Source organism: Boleophthalmus pectinirostris, unplaced genomic scaffold (genome assembly GCF_026225935.1).
Source record: "Boleophthalmus pectinirostris isolate CB_2022bp ecotype Guang Dong unplaced genomic scaffold, ASM2622593v1 HiC_scaffold_19, whole genome shotgun sequence".
Taxonomy (NCBI): Eukaryota; Metazoa; Chordata; class Actinopteri; order Gobiiformes; family Gobiidae; genus Boleophthalmus; species Boleophthalmus pectinirostris.
The window spans coordinates 1,132,856-1,148,908 of record NW_026571140.1 but is presented as its reverse complement, the minus strand read 5'-3'; the positions used below and the strand labels follow the sequence as shown (position 1 = coordinate 1,148,908).

General features: G+C 42.6%; 1 protein-coding gene across 1 annotated transcript in view; it reads right to left on the bottom strand.

The window, feature by feature from the left end:
• The window catches only part of uacab (uveal autoantigen with coiled-coil domains and ankyrin repeats b), a 78,441-nt gene that overhangs the window by 35,919 nt on the left and 26,469 nt on the right, over window positions 1-16,053 (bottom strand). The window contains 1 exon segment of the mRNA XM_055154474.1: window positions 1,031-1,161. Within this exon segment, the coding sequence (XP_055010449.1) occupies window positions 1,031-1,161 (131 nt within the window).

The following is a 16,053-nucleotide window of genomic DNA, read 5'->3' as shown; positions in this document are numbered from 1 at the left end:
TCACATAAGGCATGATCAACTAACTCATAATGAGTCTATAATGTTTTAAGGTCATCTGAAACCCAGCAAAAGCAATGAGCCCAATGAAGAAGAGGCCACAGTGTGTTTAACATGATTTAGAACTTCTGGAGAACACTGATTCATCTACATTTTTGTCTGGATGACAACATGGGGAGTTCCCACCACAGAAGACCATATCTCTTACAGCCCCCTCAAATGCAGGCGCCTGACTGTCTAATATAAAATCATTACAAGAAGAGTGTCAACATCCACCACTAACCAGTGCCTCCTCCCATAATCCATCATGATAAACAGATTAACCTAAAGCGACATCGACCATGCAAAGCAGCCCCCCTACGGCTCTTGAAAATGTCCACTAATCCCCGTAATGACCGTCAGCTGGTCAGCGAGCGAGCCCCTGATCTGATGGACTGTGGAGTCATTTCCTGTGGGGACTAGATAAACAGCCTGTGGTCAGAGCACACACAGTGACCCCTCCCACCACCGCCGGGAGCTGCAGCCACATGGACACTCTACTTTTGTGGGAATAACAGGCGCTGGTAATGTTATGGCTGTCTTTTCTCATTGTGTAAACAGTCCAAACGTTTATGATGGCATAGTGGTCTAGATATTGTGGATATGCTCCCACAGTGCAAAGTGTGGGTGGGATTAGGGTCATGTAGGGACTGGTTTTTATTTCACAAAAGGAGAGAGTGTGTATGATCTAAGCAGAAGGGAATTCACATTTAAAGGCTCTGGGTGGGAATGAAATTGCACTACATAAGCAGCATCAGAGGGCGTGACCACATGGAGCATGGAAACAATAGGGTAAAGGAGATGCACTTCCAGGGGCAGGGCAGTGCGTGGTACAATGTGTGGTACAGTGCGTGGTACTGTGCGGGGTACTGTGCGGGGTACTGTGCGGGGTGTGCGTGGGTACGTGGGTGCGTGGTACAGTGCGTGGTACAGTGCGGGTACTGTGCGGGGTACTGTGCGGGGTACTGTGCGGGGTACTGTGCGGGGTACTCACGCAGAGCGTCCCTCCACATCCAGCTTGGTGGGGATAATGCCCTTCTTGGCGAGCACCGCAGACACCTTGTCCACCTCAGCCCGCTCCACCGCCTTCATCAGCCGGTCGTCATACTTGTTCCAGTCCGTGTTCTGAAGGATGACACAGTACACACATTAAACACATACAGTACACACATTAAAGGTACAGTACAAGCATCTGTGTACATCATTACGCTATAACATGTGCAGGCTCAAACATGCCTCAGTATGTGTAACCATCAGCAACAGCATCTCACAGCACTGCCATTATAGACAACAGAGAAAGTATGTACAAGAGCAGACGTACAAGAGCAGACGTACAAGAGCACACGTACAAGAGCACACGTACAAGAGCACACGTACAAGAGCAAACGTACAAGAGCATACATACTAGAACACACGTACAAGAGCATACACACAAGAGCATACATACAAGAGCACACGTACAAGAGCACACGTACAAGAGCATACATACAAGAGCATACATACAAGAGCATACATACAAGAGCATACACTACAAGAGCATACACACAAGAGCATACATACAAGAGCATACATACAAGAGCATACCACACAAGAGCATACATACAAGAGCATACACACAAGAGCATACACACAAGAGCATACATACAAGAGCATACATACAAGAGCATACACACAAGAGCATACATACAAGAGCATACACACAAGAGCATACATACAAGAGCATACATACAAGAGCATACACACAAGAGCATACATACAAGAGCATACATACAAAAGGCATGGCGGTGCATTTGAGCCAGCGGCTCATCCTGGGTGAAGGCAGCTGGTCCTTGCACCGTACTACAGAGAACGTCGCCAGGTTTCCGCTTTACAAACACAACACAGAAAAAAAAAAAGTTCCTCTGCTGCAGCACTCAGCCAGTGAGTGCAACAGTCAGATAAAAAAGTCCCAAGAGTTCACGTGGAAGATTTGAACAGCAATGGTGATCTGTCGACAGGCTCTGCCTGTGAGCTCATCACTGCACAGCAGTTTACACACAGTTCAGGGGAGGAGAGGGGGAGTAGAAAAGAGGGAATGGAGGTGGAGAAGCAGAAGGGCCAGCCCTGCCAGCCCTGGGACCTGCCCTGGCCGGCTCCTGCCACTCCTCCTCTGGGTACAGTCAGCTCAGCCTGACTGCTGCCTGTGGCCCCCCACAGTCTGTGCCCTGTGCCCTCAGCCCCCTCAGCCCTGTGCCCTCAGCCCTGTGCCCTCAGCCCTGTGCCCTCTGTGCTCGTCTGCTGTTGGCCTGAGGCTCCTGCTGGTCTGAGGTTTCTGCTTGTAATTGGCTCCTGCTTGTATGTGGCTCTCTGTTTGAAAAAGCTGTGCTCCTCTTCTGCAGGCTCTGCTCCTGTTGTGCTCCTGTTGTGCTCCTGTCGGTGCGTCCAACTGGCGGCTGAGTGAGCAGAGCGGGGTAAATATGGGAGGTTTAAAATATCCCCCTCCCTGTAAACAGCGCTGGTGCAGACAGCCCTGTAGACTGGTTACCTCTTTATTTTTTGACCTCCAACCTCCGTGTAGTGACTGATAGAAAGACAGGAGCTAAGAATACATAGTGGACATGCCTTGGCCATGAGTAATGGCTTTAGTGTCCATCAGCGCTGCCAGGCTGAAACAAGGCCGGCCCCACACTGCGCTCCTGTTCCAGCTGAAAATATGGGTGTCACTGGGGGATTAGGCTGTGGGCTGGGGCCTGAGGGGAGGACACGGAGGGGCTAAAAGGGTGCTGCTCCAAAGCCCCTGATCCCTGCGCTCCAGTAGCCCGGCGAGACCCCTCTGTGCAGGCAGCTGTCCCAGAGCGCCGGCCCCTCCAGGCACCGCGCCGACCGCACCACAAAAGATGAGCTGGGAGCAAAGGCACGGCCGTAAACAGGGGCGAGGTGTCAGACGAGAAGGTTAGCGACGCTGGGAGAGCGTGAGGAGGCAGAAGATGAGAACATGTATTTACACAGTGCAGCAGATCACAGAGTAGTGTTACACACTGTGGGCAGACTGGCGTTATAGCAGTGGAATGATACGCACAAACATCAACAAGGCCCAGCAGCACAATGGGACATACATGATGTTAGGGATGTTGCAATGTCAAATTATAGTTATGAAAGTGTTCTATTTTACGTCAATATTTCTGAACCAATGGTCAAACAACAGTGAAATCCTTTCGTCATCTTCATTTAAACAGACAGATCACCCTTGTTCTCGTAAGTGACAAACCATGACCATTTACGAACTAAAACTTTGTGGTAAAGTCAGTCTGATATAAGAGCCTAATAAAAAGTACTTTACATTTAGGTTTATAAATACACTGTGACCTTTAGAACTGTGATTAGCAAATAACTGAATTAACTTGATATCCCCGAATAATCTAACCCTTTGTAAATTTGACTATGTTTATTGTTAATGCAAAACTATTATTTCTTTGAAGAAGCTGTTGTACACTTAATCCAATATCCAGCTGTAATCCATCTGAAATCAATAAATCACTTTTAAAATATCTGTACAAAGTTTAAACAGAATATAACACCACATCATCTTTAAATGATAGACAGGGAATGTTCTGATGTCACACGCACACACTGTGAGGAGTGATACACACACGCACACACACTGTGAGGAGTGATACACACACGCACACACCCCGACACACACACACACACACTGTGAGGAGTGATGCGCACACATACACACACTGTCAGGAGTGATACACACACACGCAGACACGTACTATGAGGAGTGATACACACACGCACACACCCCGACACACACACACACACACTGTGAGGAGTGATGCGCACACGCACACACCCCGACACACACACACACTGTGAGGAGTGATACACACACACGCACACACACACACACACACCACACTGTGAGGAGTGACACACACACGCAGACACACTGTGAGGAGTGATACACACACACACGCAGACACACTGTGAGGAGTGATACACACACACGCAGACACATACTGTGAAGAGTGATACACACACACACACACTCACACATGTCTAAACCACCAATCACATCCCGCTCCTCACTTTTTCAGCAGCACCGCGTTGCCAAACCAATTTTCTGTGGGAAACACGGCACACATATTGTGAGGAGTGATACACACACACACACATACACAGACCATACACTGTGAGGAGTGATACACACTGGGTCTCTGTAGTTCACATACTGTGCAGGTGTCACTTCACTAAAGCTGCTCACCACCGCATGGAGACAAAGGGGCCAATGAGGCAGTGTGCACTGCTCATGTGCATATCTGACACGGTGAGCTCGTGTGTATTTGTTTAGGAATCTGCTGGTTAAGAATAGGCCTGTTAGCATGCTGCCAGGGAAACAGCCCAAAAAGAGGACAAAACCTGGAGTGAAAAACCAAAGCAGCACAATCTGCTACAATCTGGAAATACTGTCTCTCGTTAGTAAGTCATGATTGTGTAACATACAACAACACACATCACACGCTTTATTTAACTGACTTTCTATTTCCATTAGTGGAAAGAACTCTTACAAAAACACTGACCCATTAAATGAATTGTGATATACAAATACAAAAATAAAAAGAAAAGAAAAGAAATCAGCAGTTTGTTTTTGCTGTTTTTGTTGAGCTAACTGACATGCCAAATGAAGCCATCAATATAAAGTCACCTGGTTCTGGGAGTTATTGATCTGTGTCCAGTCTGACCAGTAGGCTGCAGTCTAGTCTTGCTCAATCTGCTCAGTGCAGAAGATGCTGTGATATGAGCTGACTTTGTCTGTACAACAGTCCTGCTGCACAGTAATGAGCCTCATTTGTATTTTGAGAACAAACTAAATGGATTCAGAAGATTTCTTCATGGATAGACAAGTTCAATGCCATTCTCTGATACACTCTTGTCTAGGCAAAGAAATTACACATACAACAACATATCCATGGAACCATGACAGACACATAAAGTGTACACTCAACTACACCAAAACATTTACACAGTTCACCCATAACAAAAACAACAGCAAGTTAAGGTACACTTGTCCTCTACATTTGACCCACGCTCTAGTGTCCGGCTACTGAAGTTTGACACATTGTTTCTCGTCATTTACACTCTCACCTGCATTTAACACATGCAGGTTAAGATGTGTCCCACTCACTATAAACTGTGATAAAGTGTTTTAGTTCAGACAAAAATGCTAGCTGACGTTGCAATTTCATGTTAAGTGCACAGACAGCGGCGCTTTATGCACTCAGGCTGTGCACACATCTGCTGTGTTTCCAAACAAATAATCCGTCTATCGTGCATGCTTTGGGTTGGGTTTGGAGTGCTCAGAGGAAACCCACCCAGACACAGGGTGAAACTGCAGGCCCGGGCAGTGTGGGAGGCGGGAGTAGCAGCCACTGAGTTATGATGAGGCCAATACAGCATCACACAGCACCATAACAAAAACCAACCTGAATCATTCAAGTGAAAACCTAAACCAGTGTTTGACTGGCTCCCCGTCCCCTGCTCTGTGGGCCTGTCCAGACAAATGCCTTTCCTCTGTCCAGACGGATGACATCATGAGCGACAAATACAGAGTCATCTGACCAGCGCACTAGGCCAAACCACAGCGCAGTCCGCTGTGGGGTGGGTAAGTGATAGGTGATAGTGGAGATAGATGTGTGAGAAGGATTTTATGGGATTATGGTGTGAAGTGATGTGAAGGCCAGAACATGAGCAGACGTTATGTCATCAACTCTGTCAGGGCACAGCTCTGAGCTGAGTGCACCTGACACTGACCCAGCTGAAGCATTACACAGGTGTGAGCTCCAGCGACAGAGGACAGGCACGACTAGACCATACTGGAAAATGTGACATGTGATCAGATTTTCTGGCATGTTGGTGTAACCCTCTGTGGCTCTGCTGTTTTACTTCTGTTGCTTTCGGCTTTGCTTTGGAGTCACTTTTCCAATATGATTTTTTTTTTTTTAATGGACTGATGATAACATAATGATGATAGGATCTGTCTTGTTCTTTACTGAAGTATTATAGTCCACTACTCCATCTTCTGCTACAGCACAATCATGGGAGGAAGTTTTACAGGTTGAACAGACTCTCTCAGTCAGAGGGAGTTTATTACAGACTGATCGTGCATCATATTGAGGTCATAATGAAGAACCATGTGTACGACACAGGCTCTATGTCTAGAGGATACAAATGGTGTGCTGACTTGACTGTACAGTTTAACCTGATAACATTAGCACTTCTGTTTTTCTCCAACAAAAGGCTTTTGATTTGATCCACAGAAGCTGTTCTGTTGTGACAAGCATTAAACAATAGAAATATGTGCTTCATGTGGTCCCTGAGCTGCTCACTGACAAGTCTGCACTAGTGTGGTTGTGGTTGCATTTCCTCTTACTCACGCCGCTTTGACAAGATCTGCACCACCTGGAATCTCTGGAGTGTGTAGGAGTGTATGTGTAGGAGACCTGAGAGACCACAGGAAATAACCAAGCTGCCAGAGCGCTAATGTGTTTGTGGAGCACTTGCTAGGAGCAGAGGGCCCATCACTGCAGCCTGTTTGTAGTGCCACTTTGACACCTCTCTTGACCCCTCCCCCAGGCCCCGCCCCTTCTGATGCCACCCAGGCATGTTGAGTCGGCAGCCAGGACACTTCTAGACAGTATTTTTCTTAGTGTCTTGATAGTGTCTTAATCAGATGGTATTTTTGTAATGTTCCCTCATAAAAACATGCAGAGGTTTTAGATGTCATCTATGCATGTTTGAGTAATCTAGTGATCTCTCCTAGGCACCATTGGAACCCTCCTTATGATTAGCAGTAGGAGCCTGTGCAACACTCAGCCCACATCACCCATGCTCCAGGACGACACTTGTCCATACATTCACACAAGCCTGATACAAAAGAATACACAACAACACAAACACAACACAACACAACCCTGATGCGCTGGGCTGCAGTTTCATTAGTGAGATGCACACTGATTGTGTTGTAATAGTGCTCTGAAGGGGGAGCGACTGAGTGTAGAGAACAAACTGAGGGAAGACTTTGACTAGTCAAAAATGAAATTCTACATTATAATGTCAGTATATGTTGTTTTGGTGAATATAGCATTTTCAAAACAATCACATGTAACACGTGATCTAAAGATGTCACGTGTTAACAACTAAAACCTCCTAGTTCACACCTCAAGTAAATGGACTTCAAATGTATCCAAACAGACTGAAAATAGCACTCTAAACAATTTACACATAAAAGCTCATGTAAGTGAACAAATGCAAGCTTGATATGTGCAATGCCATAGTGTGGAATATTTCAGACAGAGGAGTGGCATTCCCATGGAGACATGCAGGTGGCAGAAAAGTTACATAAAACATTTATTTCTAATAAATTAAAATTTTTTGGTGTTTTCGCAATCATAAATAGACTCTTGTGAGATTTAAGCCATGTCAGAATGTCGTTTCATCATCAAAATACCTGGACTTGTGTTTTGTTTCATTTCATTCACACATGTTTGAGTAACTCTCTACATCTACAAACTCTACATCTCCAAAGCTCCAAATGCTCTGTTCCACCTTGTGATGTCATGAAGCAGTAGTTTTCAAGTTAACAACAACTTTTTTTAAGCCCAAGAAAGATTGGCCATTCCGGGGGTGAAATCATCCAAATTAATCTTGTAAAAGTATGGAGTTTAAAAACACAGTGGAGCACTTCCTGTATTACCACATGATATCACAATGTGCAACAGAGTGTTTTCTGTTTGAGAGAAGAACTATTTGTGGGTTAAACATGAGTGATGAAACAAAACACAACTCCAGGTCTGTTTGTGATGAGGAAACAACATTACAACATAGATCAGAAAATAGTTTCATATGGGCCCTTTAAGTATGTTAGAGTTTCAATTCAAAACAGAATCCAAATATTCTGTTTTATGACTGAGGTTGTGGAAAACAGACCATGGAGTCACCGGTCTGATCCTGGGTGTGCTCAGACAGTTTTGGGTCAGGAGCGGGACATGGGACCCCCTCTCTGGACAGAGGGAAGTCATGGGGTCAGGAGTGTAGAACATCCTCGCCCCCTGGTGGTCAGAAATAGCTTAGCTCCTCTTGTTAAAGTACTAGGTGTCCCTCCCTCCCACATCTGTTTAATGTTGCATTTGAGGGTTATCACTTCTGTGTATCTGAAATAGACATGCATAAATAGATAATAGATAATAAATATCTATATCTGCATAATATCAAAATTACAATTCAGGTAGGCACAACTAGCACATCTGAAATACTGATATTATTATGTACTGTGGACATTATATTCAAATAATCTAGCCTTTAAAATATTAAAATATTTATATATAATGGATGTATTCATTATGCATTCATTTTGTTCATGCTCAGCACACTACACAAGCTTGTGTAGATTAAATGTAGATGTAGATGTGTGTGTTGGGTCAGTTATTGTTCACAGAGAGATGCACTGGATTCCACTTGGAACCAAACGTCTCTTAGACTGCACCAAATCAAAGTGGTGATTTCAGAGCAGCCCAAACAAACCCAACTCCAATCTGTTCTGAACTCAGGCTTAGCGCGAGCCAAATGATGTAGATGTAAAAGGCTCCAGAGTTGCCTGCATGTGTCTGTGCCAGTGCTGCACTGCTAAAAAGAATCAGCAGATGCCCTGTATGCCCCATATGCCCTGTATGCCCGTGTGCCCGTGTGCCCATGTGTTTCCTCCTCAGTGTATTAACAGTGAACATCAGGTGACACCAGCACACTGTGGAAGATGGATTCAAGTCCAATGTCCGTGTCCAACTGCCTGTCCTGTTTTAGCTGACCCCAGCGCCCTGTGCTCGGCTCCAGGCAGGAGGAGGTCAGCTTTCTCCTGGCCCCGCCCACCCATGACCTCTGACCCCCCTCGGCTCTGGCAGCGGTGCTATCTGCTCTTGACCTACTTTTTCAGACACTTTATTAAAAAGTCTCCAGGGACAAAACTCCCAGCAGAGCATTTAATTACAATCTGTGGTCAAGTGGGTATAATAATTATGGGAAAAATCTGATTGCAATTTGCTGAACAAAAATATTTTTTAAATGATTAAAATCAAGATTCAGTCGACAGGGTGCAAGGTGCACTATGCAACTTATTTCAGAGGGGGTCCAACACCTGCTTGCTGTTTTGGCTTTGCCTACAATGTGGGTGTTTTTATTGCTCAAAAATGTTTTGAAAAACAATCACTCTTGCATGAGCGCCTCTCCACAGATCTGACCTGTAGCTTTGCTTGCAGACATCACCTGCTTGTCTCAGTGGAGTTACACAGTGCACCTTTAAACTTTGCAGTTCACTGACTCAAAAAAATACTGAAATAAAAATCAGCCAATAGACAGATAAATAAAATCATTTGGTGAATGTCAGAATGGTAGAGACAGACGAATCACAGCTTGTGTAAAAGGCTATGCAGCCATTCACTCAGACTGTGTAAGTGTGTCACAGTTGTTGACAGAGGCTCATAAGGTGCTCTCTGCAGGTCCTGACAGGCCTGACATGATTACACATTCTGAAGTGCCATGTACTGATGGTGACAATATAGACCATAAAAGATATTATTGAATCTAATGTCTGCCTCTGACAGAAGACGCCTACAGCAAACTTTTCCCAAAAACTACTCCAAATGAGCAACACTGTCACCATAACCTGCAACAAATCCATAACAGAATGAAGCACTTCTGTAGTTTGCATCAAAATTTTGAAAAATAAAAGTTATTTATTCAACCCTCACTGCTCAAATCTTAAAGCACAGAAAAATAACAAAGTTCCCCTCCCCAAGGTGTAAATAAAAAAGTGCCCAAAATAAATATTGACCCCAAAAACTACTGTTCCATCCTTCACACTGAACGAGAAGTCCATATAGTATTCATGGTGATAGGCCTGGTACTGACACTGCACCTACATGCCCTGCTTCAGTCAGGTCAGTGTAGAAAGTACTCTAATGATGTCAACATTTATAACAAGCTGCACATCCTTAATACAGAGTAAAAACAGTATTAACAAAACATGCAGTAGCATACTCCCCCTCCTCATGTCAGCTCTACCATGTGCACAGGACACAGAGCTGTGTGGAGCCTGTGCTCTTGCATTCTAAAAAGATAATCACGACTGAACCAGTGTCACCAGAGCCTTGACCTGCAGACAGAGACACATCCAAGTGTGTCTCATTCTTATGCCTCATGTGAAAACTCAGAATCTCTATTACTATTCACTCACTGAACTAAAGAAGGGATGGGCAATTCTTTTTTTTTTTTTTCCATGGAGACACATGAGAAACAGAAAATATTGTGGAGGGCCGGGCCAAAATGCTTCACTCAGTTTTACATTATAATAATTCTATTTCTTTATAAAAAGCAGTAAATAACATTGTTTTGATGAGCTGGTCAGACTGGGAAGAGTTTATGTTCTGACTATGCAATGAAAAAGTGAGACTGACGAACAAAAGTCATTTAAAAAACACCACTAAAATAAAAGCCATGCAGCTTTAGTCCATGCATGAGGTCAAATTGTAAAATGTTTATTTTGTAAGTATTTTGTTGAGCTGAAGTGACTGCACTAGCACCAGTTAAAACTAATGTCTTATCTGTGCTGGGTCAATTTGAACCTTCTCATTGTCCAGTTGTAAGTAATTGAAAGAAATTGGTGTATGGGTAAGTCATAGCCAAGAAAGACAAAATCTCCAATTTTATCATGATTGAAATAATGGTTGCTGAAGTAACGCAATTCAATTTGTTCACTTTTTTTTTGTGAAAATTGGCATGGCTGCAGAATTTCAAATTGCATTTACTCAGCAACTACTGGTCCGATATCAAAAATGAAGGTATGAAGGGGACATCATAACCAAATCTGGCATGTAATCTTGCATGTGAGGACTTTTGAGATGAATGACCTTTTAACCTATATTTTGACATTGACAATAAGGGACATGACCTGAATGACACCAGTAGAAAAAAATGTAGCCTGATATGATACTACAACATATAAAACATCTGGACAGGTTTTCTTTTCTATATTTCATTGGGATAGAATTAAGAGCTACCATCAATTCCCGACAGATGATGTGTTAAATGTTCATAGTACACAGAGGCCACATGTTTGCACTGCAGTTACAAATGTATGTTCTCAAATTACTCTCTGACCTCTTATCTAGCCTCGTAGTTATTTATGACCATCTGTATTAGTTCCTCCTTTCTGTTTCTGTGTTGTGATAGCAGTGTTTCATAGATATAATCCAAAGCACAGACTGTTGTTTACACAAGGCTGTGCTCACATCAGCTTGTCCACAAAAACCCATTTAAAGTTCTTAGTTTCTTTAAAACAGAGGAAGAACAGTCATACTTTCTGTTCCATTGATGTATACATACTTTACCAGATACTTGAGAGCAATATACAGTAAGTAGACTACACTTTCATTAACCTTTTAGGTGCCATTGTCACAGAAATGTGGAACTGCAGCTTCCATTCTGATGATGACCTCTGTCACCAAACTGCTGACTTAACGTTTAGAAAGAAAATCAGAATTTGGGCCTTGGAAAAGCAAAATGAGGAGTATAAGCTGCTGATGCTACGTAGCAGGATAAAGCACAAGAGTATTCAGACAATATGAGCAAGTTCATGAGCAAGTTCTTCTTTTGAAGTATTCTACTCTGAAACTGTGAACTTCATCCAGACAAAATCAAGAATAAATCTTTGAAAGTGGTGACCATGGATTTGGCATGCCTTAAGATGGGTCAACTTCTTGGTAAATTTGTGTGAAAATATAAAAGAAGACCCTTCCAGATGTTTTATATGTTGTAGCAGACATATAGGGCTACATTTTTTTCTATTGGTGTCATTCAGGTCAGGCGTGTCCCTTATTGTCATTTTCAAGGTCAAAATATAGGTCAAAAGGTCATTCATCTCAAAAGTCCTCACATGCAAAAAGAAATGCCATATTTGGATTCCTTATGATGTGCTCTTTCCAGAGACAGACCTTGGTTTTTGATGTCGGACTAGTAGTTGCTGAGTAATGTGACGACCCAACAAAAAAAGTGAAAAAAAAACAAAAAACGCTGGTCCAATCAAACTAGAATTTGAAATTCTGGCTTTTCTGGCTATGATTTACCAATTCACCATCAGTACCACCGATATTTCATCAAAATCTGGCAAAGTGGGGTTTAACTCATTGGGTGAACTGAGGTGGACTGACCCAGTTATACTGTTGTATCTTCATCAAAAACATCCCAGAGTCTTGTTTTGTTTCATTCACATATGTTTAAATACATAAATCCCGCAAATCTGCAGTTCTCTCAAACAGAAAATGCACCTTGTGATGTCATGTGGTAATACAGGAAGTGCTCTACTGTGTTTATAATCTCCATACACCTTCAATAGAATCATTTGGATCATTTCAGCCCTGGAATTTCCAGGGAGCAGTAAACTTGAAAATACAAGCAGCATGACATTACAAGGTGCATTTCAGAATTGAAATTGGCAACCCAGGAGTTTTATTTTTCTTTTGACTGGTGTATTGAAGACCAAAACACCAGATTATAACAGAAATAAATGGAAAATGTCAAATTTTTGGGTCATCAAGAATAAATTAGAATTTCGATTGTTACCAGTAAGAGCTACATTTGATTTGACATGAACTGACCTACAGAATTCCAAATGCAAATCTACTAACAGCAATTAAATAAAATGAGCAACAACATGAAAAGGAGGCAGCCTATGAGCCCTGTAGAGCCATGCCCTGCATTATCTTAGAACAAGATGCTCACATTCTTCCACTTTGATGATAAACAGAGGCGTTTGGAGCAGGCCCCGGCAGCCTGAGAGAGGAGGAGATGTTAGATGGGCTGACCACAATACCAGCGTCCTGCAGCGCTCTGATGAAAAACAAACGTGTGTTGTTCTCACTGGATTGGCGTGTTAGTGTTATTCTCATTGGATTGTGAGCGAGAGCCAGCCTGTTGTTTCAGCTGCAGGGATGAGAGATCAGAGGGTAACACAAGACATAAGGACACAAGACAGAAGACAAGAGCAAGAGCAGAGGTGGGCAAGAGCAGACGCATGAGTATGAGGGCAGTTACTTCAAAACAATTTAAACAAGTAAAAAAATGTAGTGGTTCAAGAAATATATTTACTCCAGCTATATAGTGTATTACAGAATGTGTTATCGTGACTAACCTCTCCTCAAGTCAGAGAAGAGCTGTGGACCTGACACAAGGAGCCAATCACCAGCTTGGTTCTTTTTAATCAAGAGTAGGCCAGCTCAATATGGCCTAAAACGTGTATTACAATGAGAAATGAGAATATTTCCAATAACTATAATTGATACTTTGCAGCTGATGTCATTAACATTTCCTTAAGGTGAAGCTAACAGCAGGAACTGCTCTGTCTGAAACTCTTTTACTCAAGTTAGACATTAATGTTTAAAGTTTTGTTTTAACACAATCTGACCAAGAACTGATTTAGCTATTTTGTATTTCTGACTTTTCAGATTTGGATCTTAAAACTAATGCTTGCATGGTAACTGCTGTACATTCCAGCATAGATATACATGCAGAACACCCCTAGTGTGAGGTCATTGCAAAGTAGCAACAATATAAATGACTATTAAACTTAAAAGTGTGACTTCAACTAAAAATAAATACAATAAAGTAATACATTTGCCATTAGACGGTGTTCATTTTAACTGATCGTGACATCATGACGTGTTGGTATATTCATTATTTTTCAGGTTTAATTTGTTCAACTGAAGCAGGATTTTAGGCTAGAAAAAAGACAGAGAGCACATGAACTTTGCCTTAAAAAACATTTTAAAAAAGAACAAAATCTATTAAATGTACATCATGTGCTGTGGTTAGACCAGTGTTTTGATCCACAATACGATAAGGTCCCGCCCTAACGGAGAGGGCAACAGCCGGTCCTCTATCAGTAACAGAATGTGGTTTGGAGCAGACCTAAGACCCAAGAAATCTTATTAAATGCCAATTATTAAGTCTGGATTGTTTACATTCCAGAAATGAATACTGGAAGCACATTTTCATTTGTTTTTAATGAAGCGTGTGCCCAGGAGGTGGCAGGGTTGTGTGTGCGGCTGCTGGTACAGACTGCAGGAGATTGAGCCTCCACAGAAGAGAGTGTGTTGGTAAAAACAGGCGTGCTCCAGTGTGGGAGCAGGATAAACAGGACTTGCACTGGGCATGCTGGAGCCTGTCCAGCAACGGAGCTCACGTTGGTCACACTTCCACAGAACAACAGAGAAGGAATGTGACACAGCTCTAGAGCCTGGGAATCTCACAGGCCCATACCAAACTACAGGGTCTAATCTACACAAACTACAGGGTCTAATCTACACAAACTACAGGGTCTAATCTACACAAACTACAGGGTCTAATCTACACAAACTACAGGTCTCTACAAACTACAGGTCAAACTACAGGGTCTAACCTACACAAACTACAGGGTCTAATCTACACAAACTACAGGGTCTAATCTACACAAACTACAGGGTCTAATCTACACAAACTACAGGGTCTAACCTACACAAACTACAGGGTCTAATCTACACAAACTACAGGGTCTAATCTACACAAACTACAGGGTCTAATCTACACAAACTACAGACTCACCCACATATATATATATATATATATATATATATACACACACATGCATGTACGCGCACACACACACACACACACATATTAAACTACATGAAGCCAAGTACAGATAAACTTGAGGCTGAGTACAGATGAACTACCTGAGGAAGAATCATCAGAGGAGCCATTTGTGCCAGGAGCAGAGCCGCCAGGACACAGGACACAGGACACAGGACACAGGGGACAGAGGAGACACCAACTCTCCACAGGGACATCAAAAACTGATCTAGTTTTCCATGGGGTCCACTATATGCATATGAACATATGACAGTCCGTGGCTAAACTTAGAACTTCTTCTAAGGAAAAGTGAATGTGATCCCACGGTGGTAACTGTAGGTGAAGTTTAACTGTCCGTTGGGTTTGTATAGAAAGTTTATGAGGGACACAGAACGTCATTTCTTAAATAAATAATCACCAGATCGAGTATGAGTAATACACAGAGCAGTAAAGCCAAAGCAACAAGCTGACCCTAAAGTACAGGCAAATGACACAGGTTTGTCACGTGTATTTCCCTGGATGTTTGCCCAACATCCATGTCATTGAAGACATCACAGAAATATGACAAAAGCTTTGGCTGAAATAACTGCACACAACCTTGGCTGTGTCGCCCACACACTTCACCTTGTAACACTCGAGGTGTACTCTCAAACCTCACAGAATGTGCCATGAACCAACACAAGGTCTGTGCTCAGGTCTGACCTGCCTCTGCTCTCCTGAAGACAAAAGTGATGACCAAACTATGAAGCACACCTCCCTGAGGCAGCAAGCAGCTAAACCAAAGTGGAAAAATAACCCCTCTACTACATCACTGGCAAGTCCAGACTTTTTATTTTGTATATTTTGTCATTTTGCAATACAGAAATGTATTTATTATTAAATCATTATCATTAAAATATGTATTTGTTAATAATGTACATCCATTATTACCTGTGTGAATCACTGAACCAGTGGAGAAGATTAAGTTACACAAACATAGCAAGACAGAGTCAGTGAAGGCATCACAAAGGCCGAGCAGCACGGCCCTGTGAGCACCTCATCCACAACCATCACAACTACCTCACTGAACAAACCACGAGGACATACAGGCTTTAATGCAATCATCATGTCTATCCTATTAATCACATCCTTTTAATCACATGATAAACTCATACATGATCTAAATATTGGTACAACAGAGTAGTGCAGAGTAGTGCTAGTGTAGTAATATTAAGAAAAGTAAGTAAAGTAAAGTAATTGGGGTAGGACATTATAAGTATTTTTTTTTTTACTTCATCCTACTCCTTTTGAGCACCAGGTCCCAAATATGTACATGTAAAT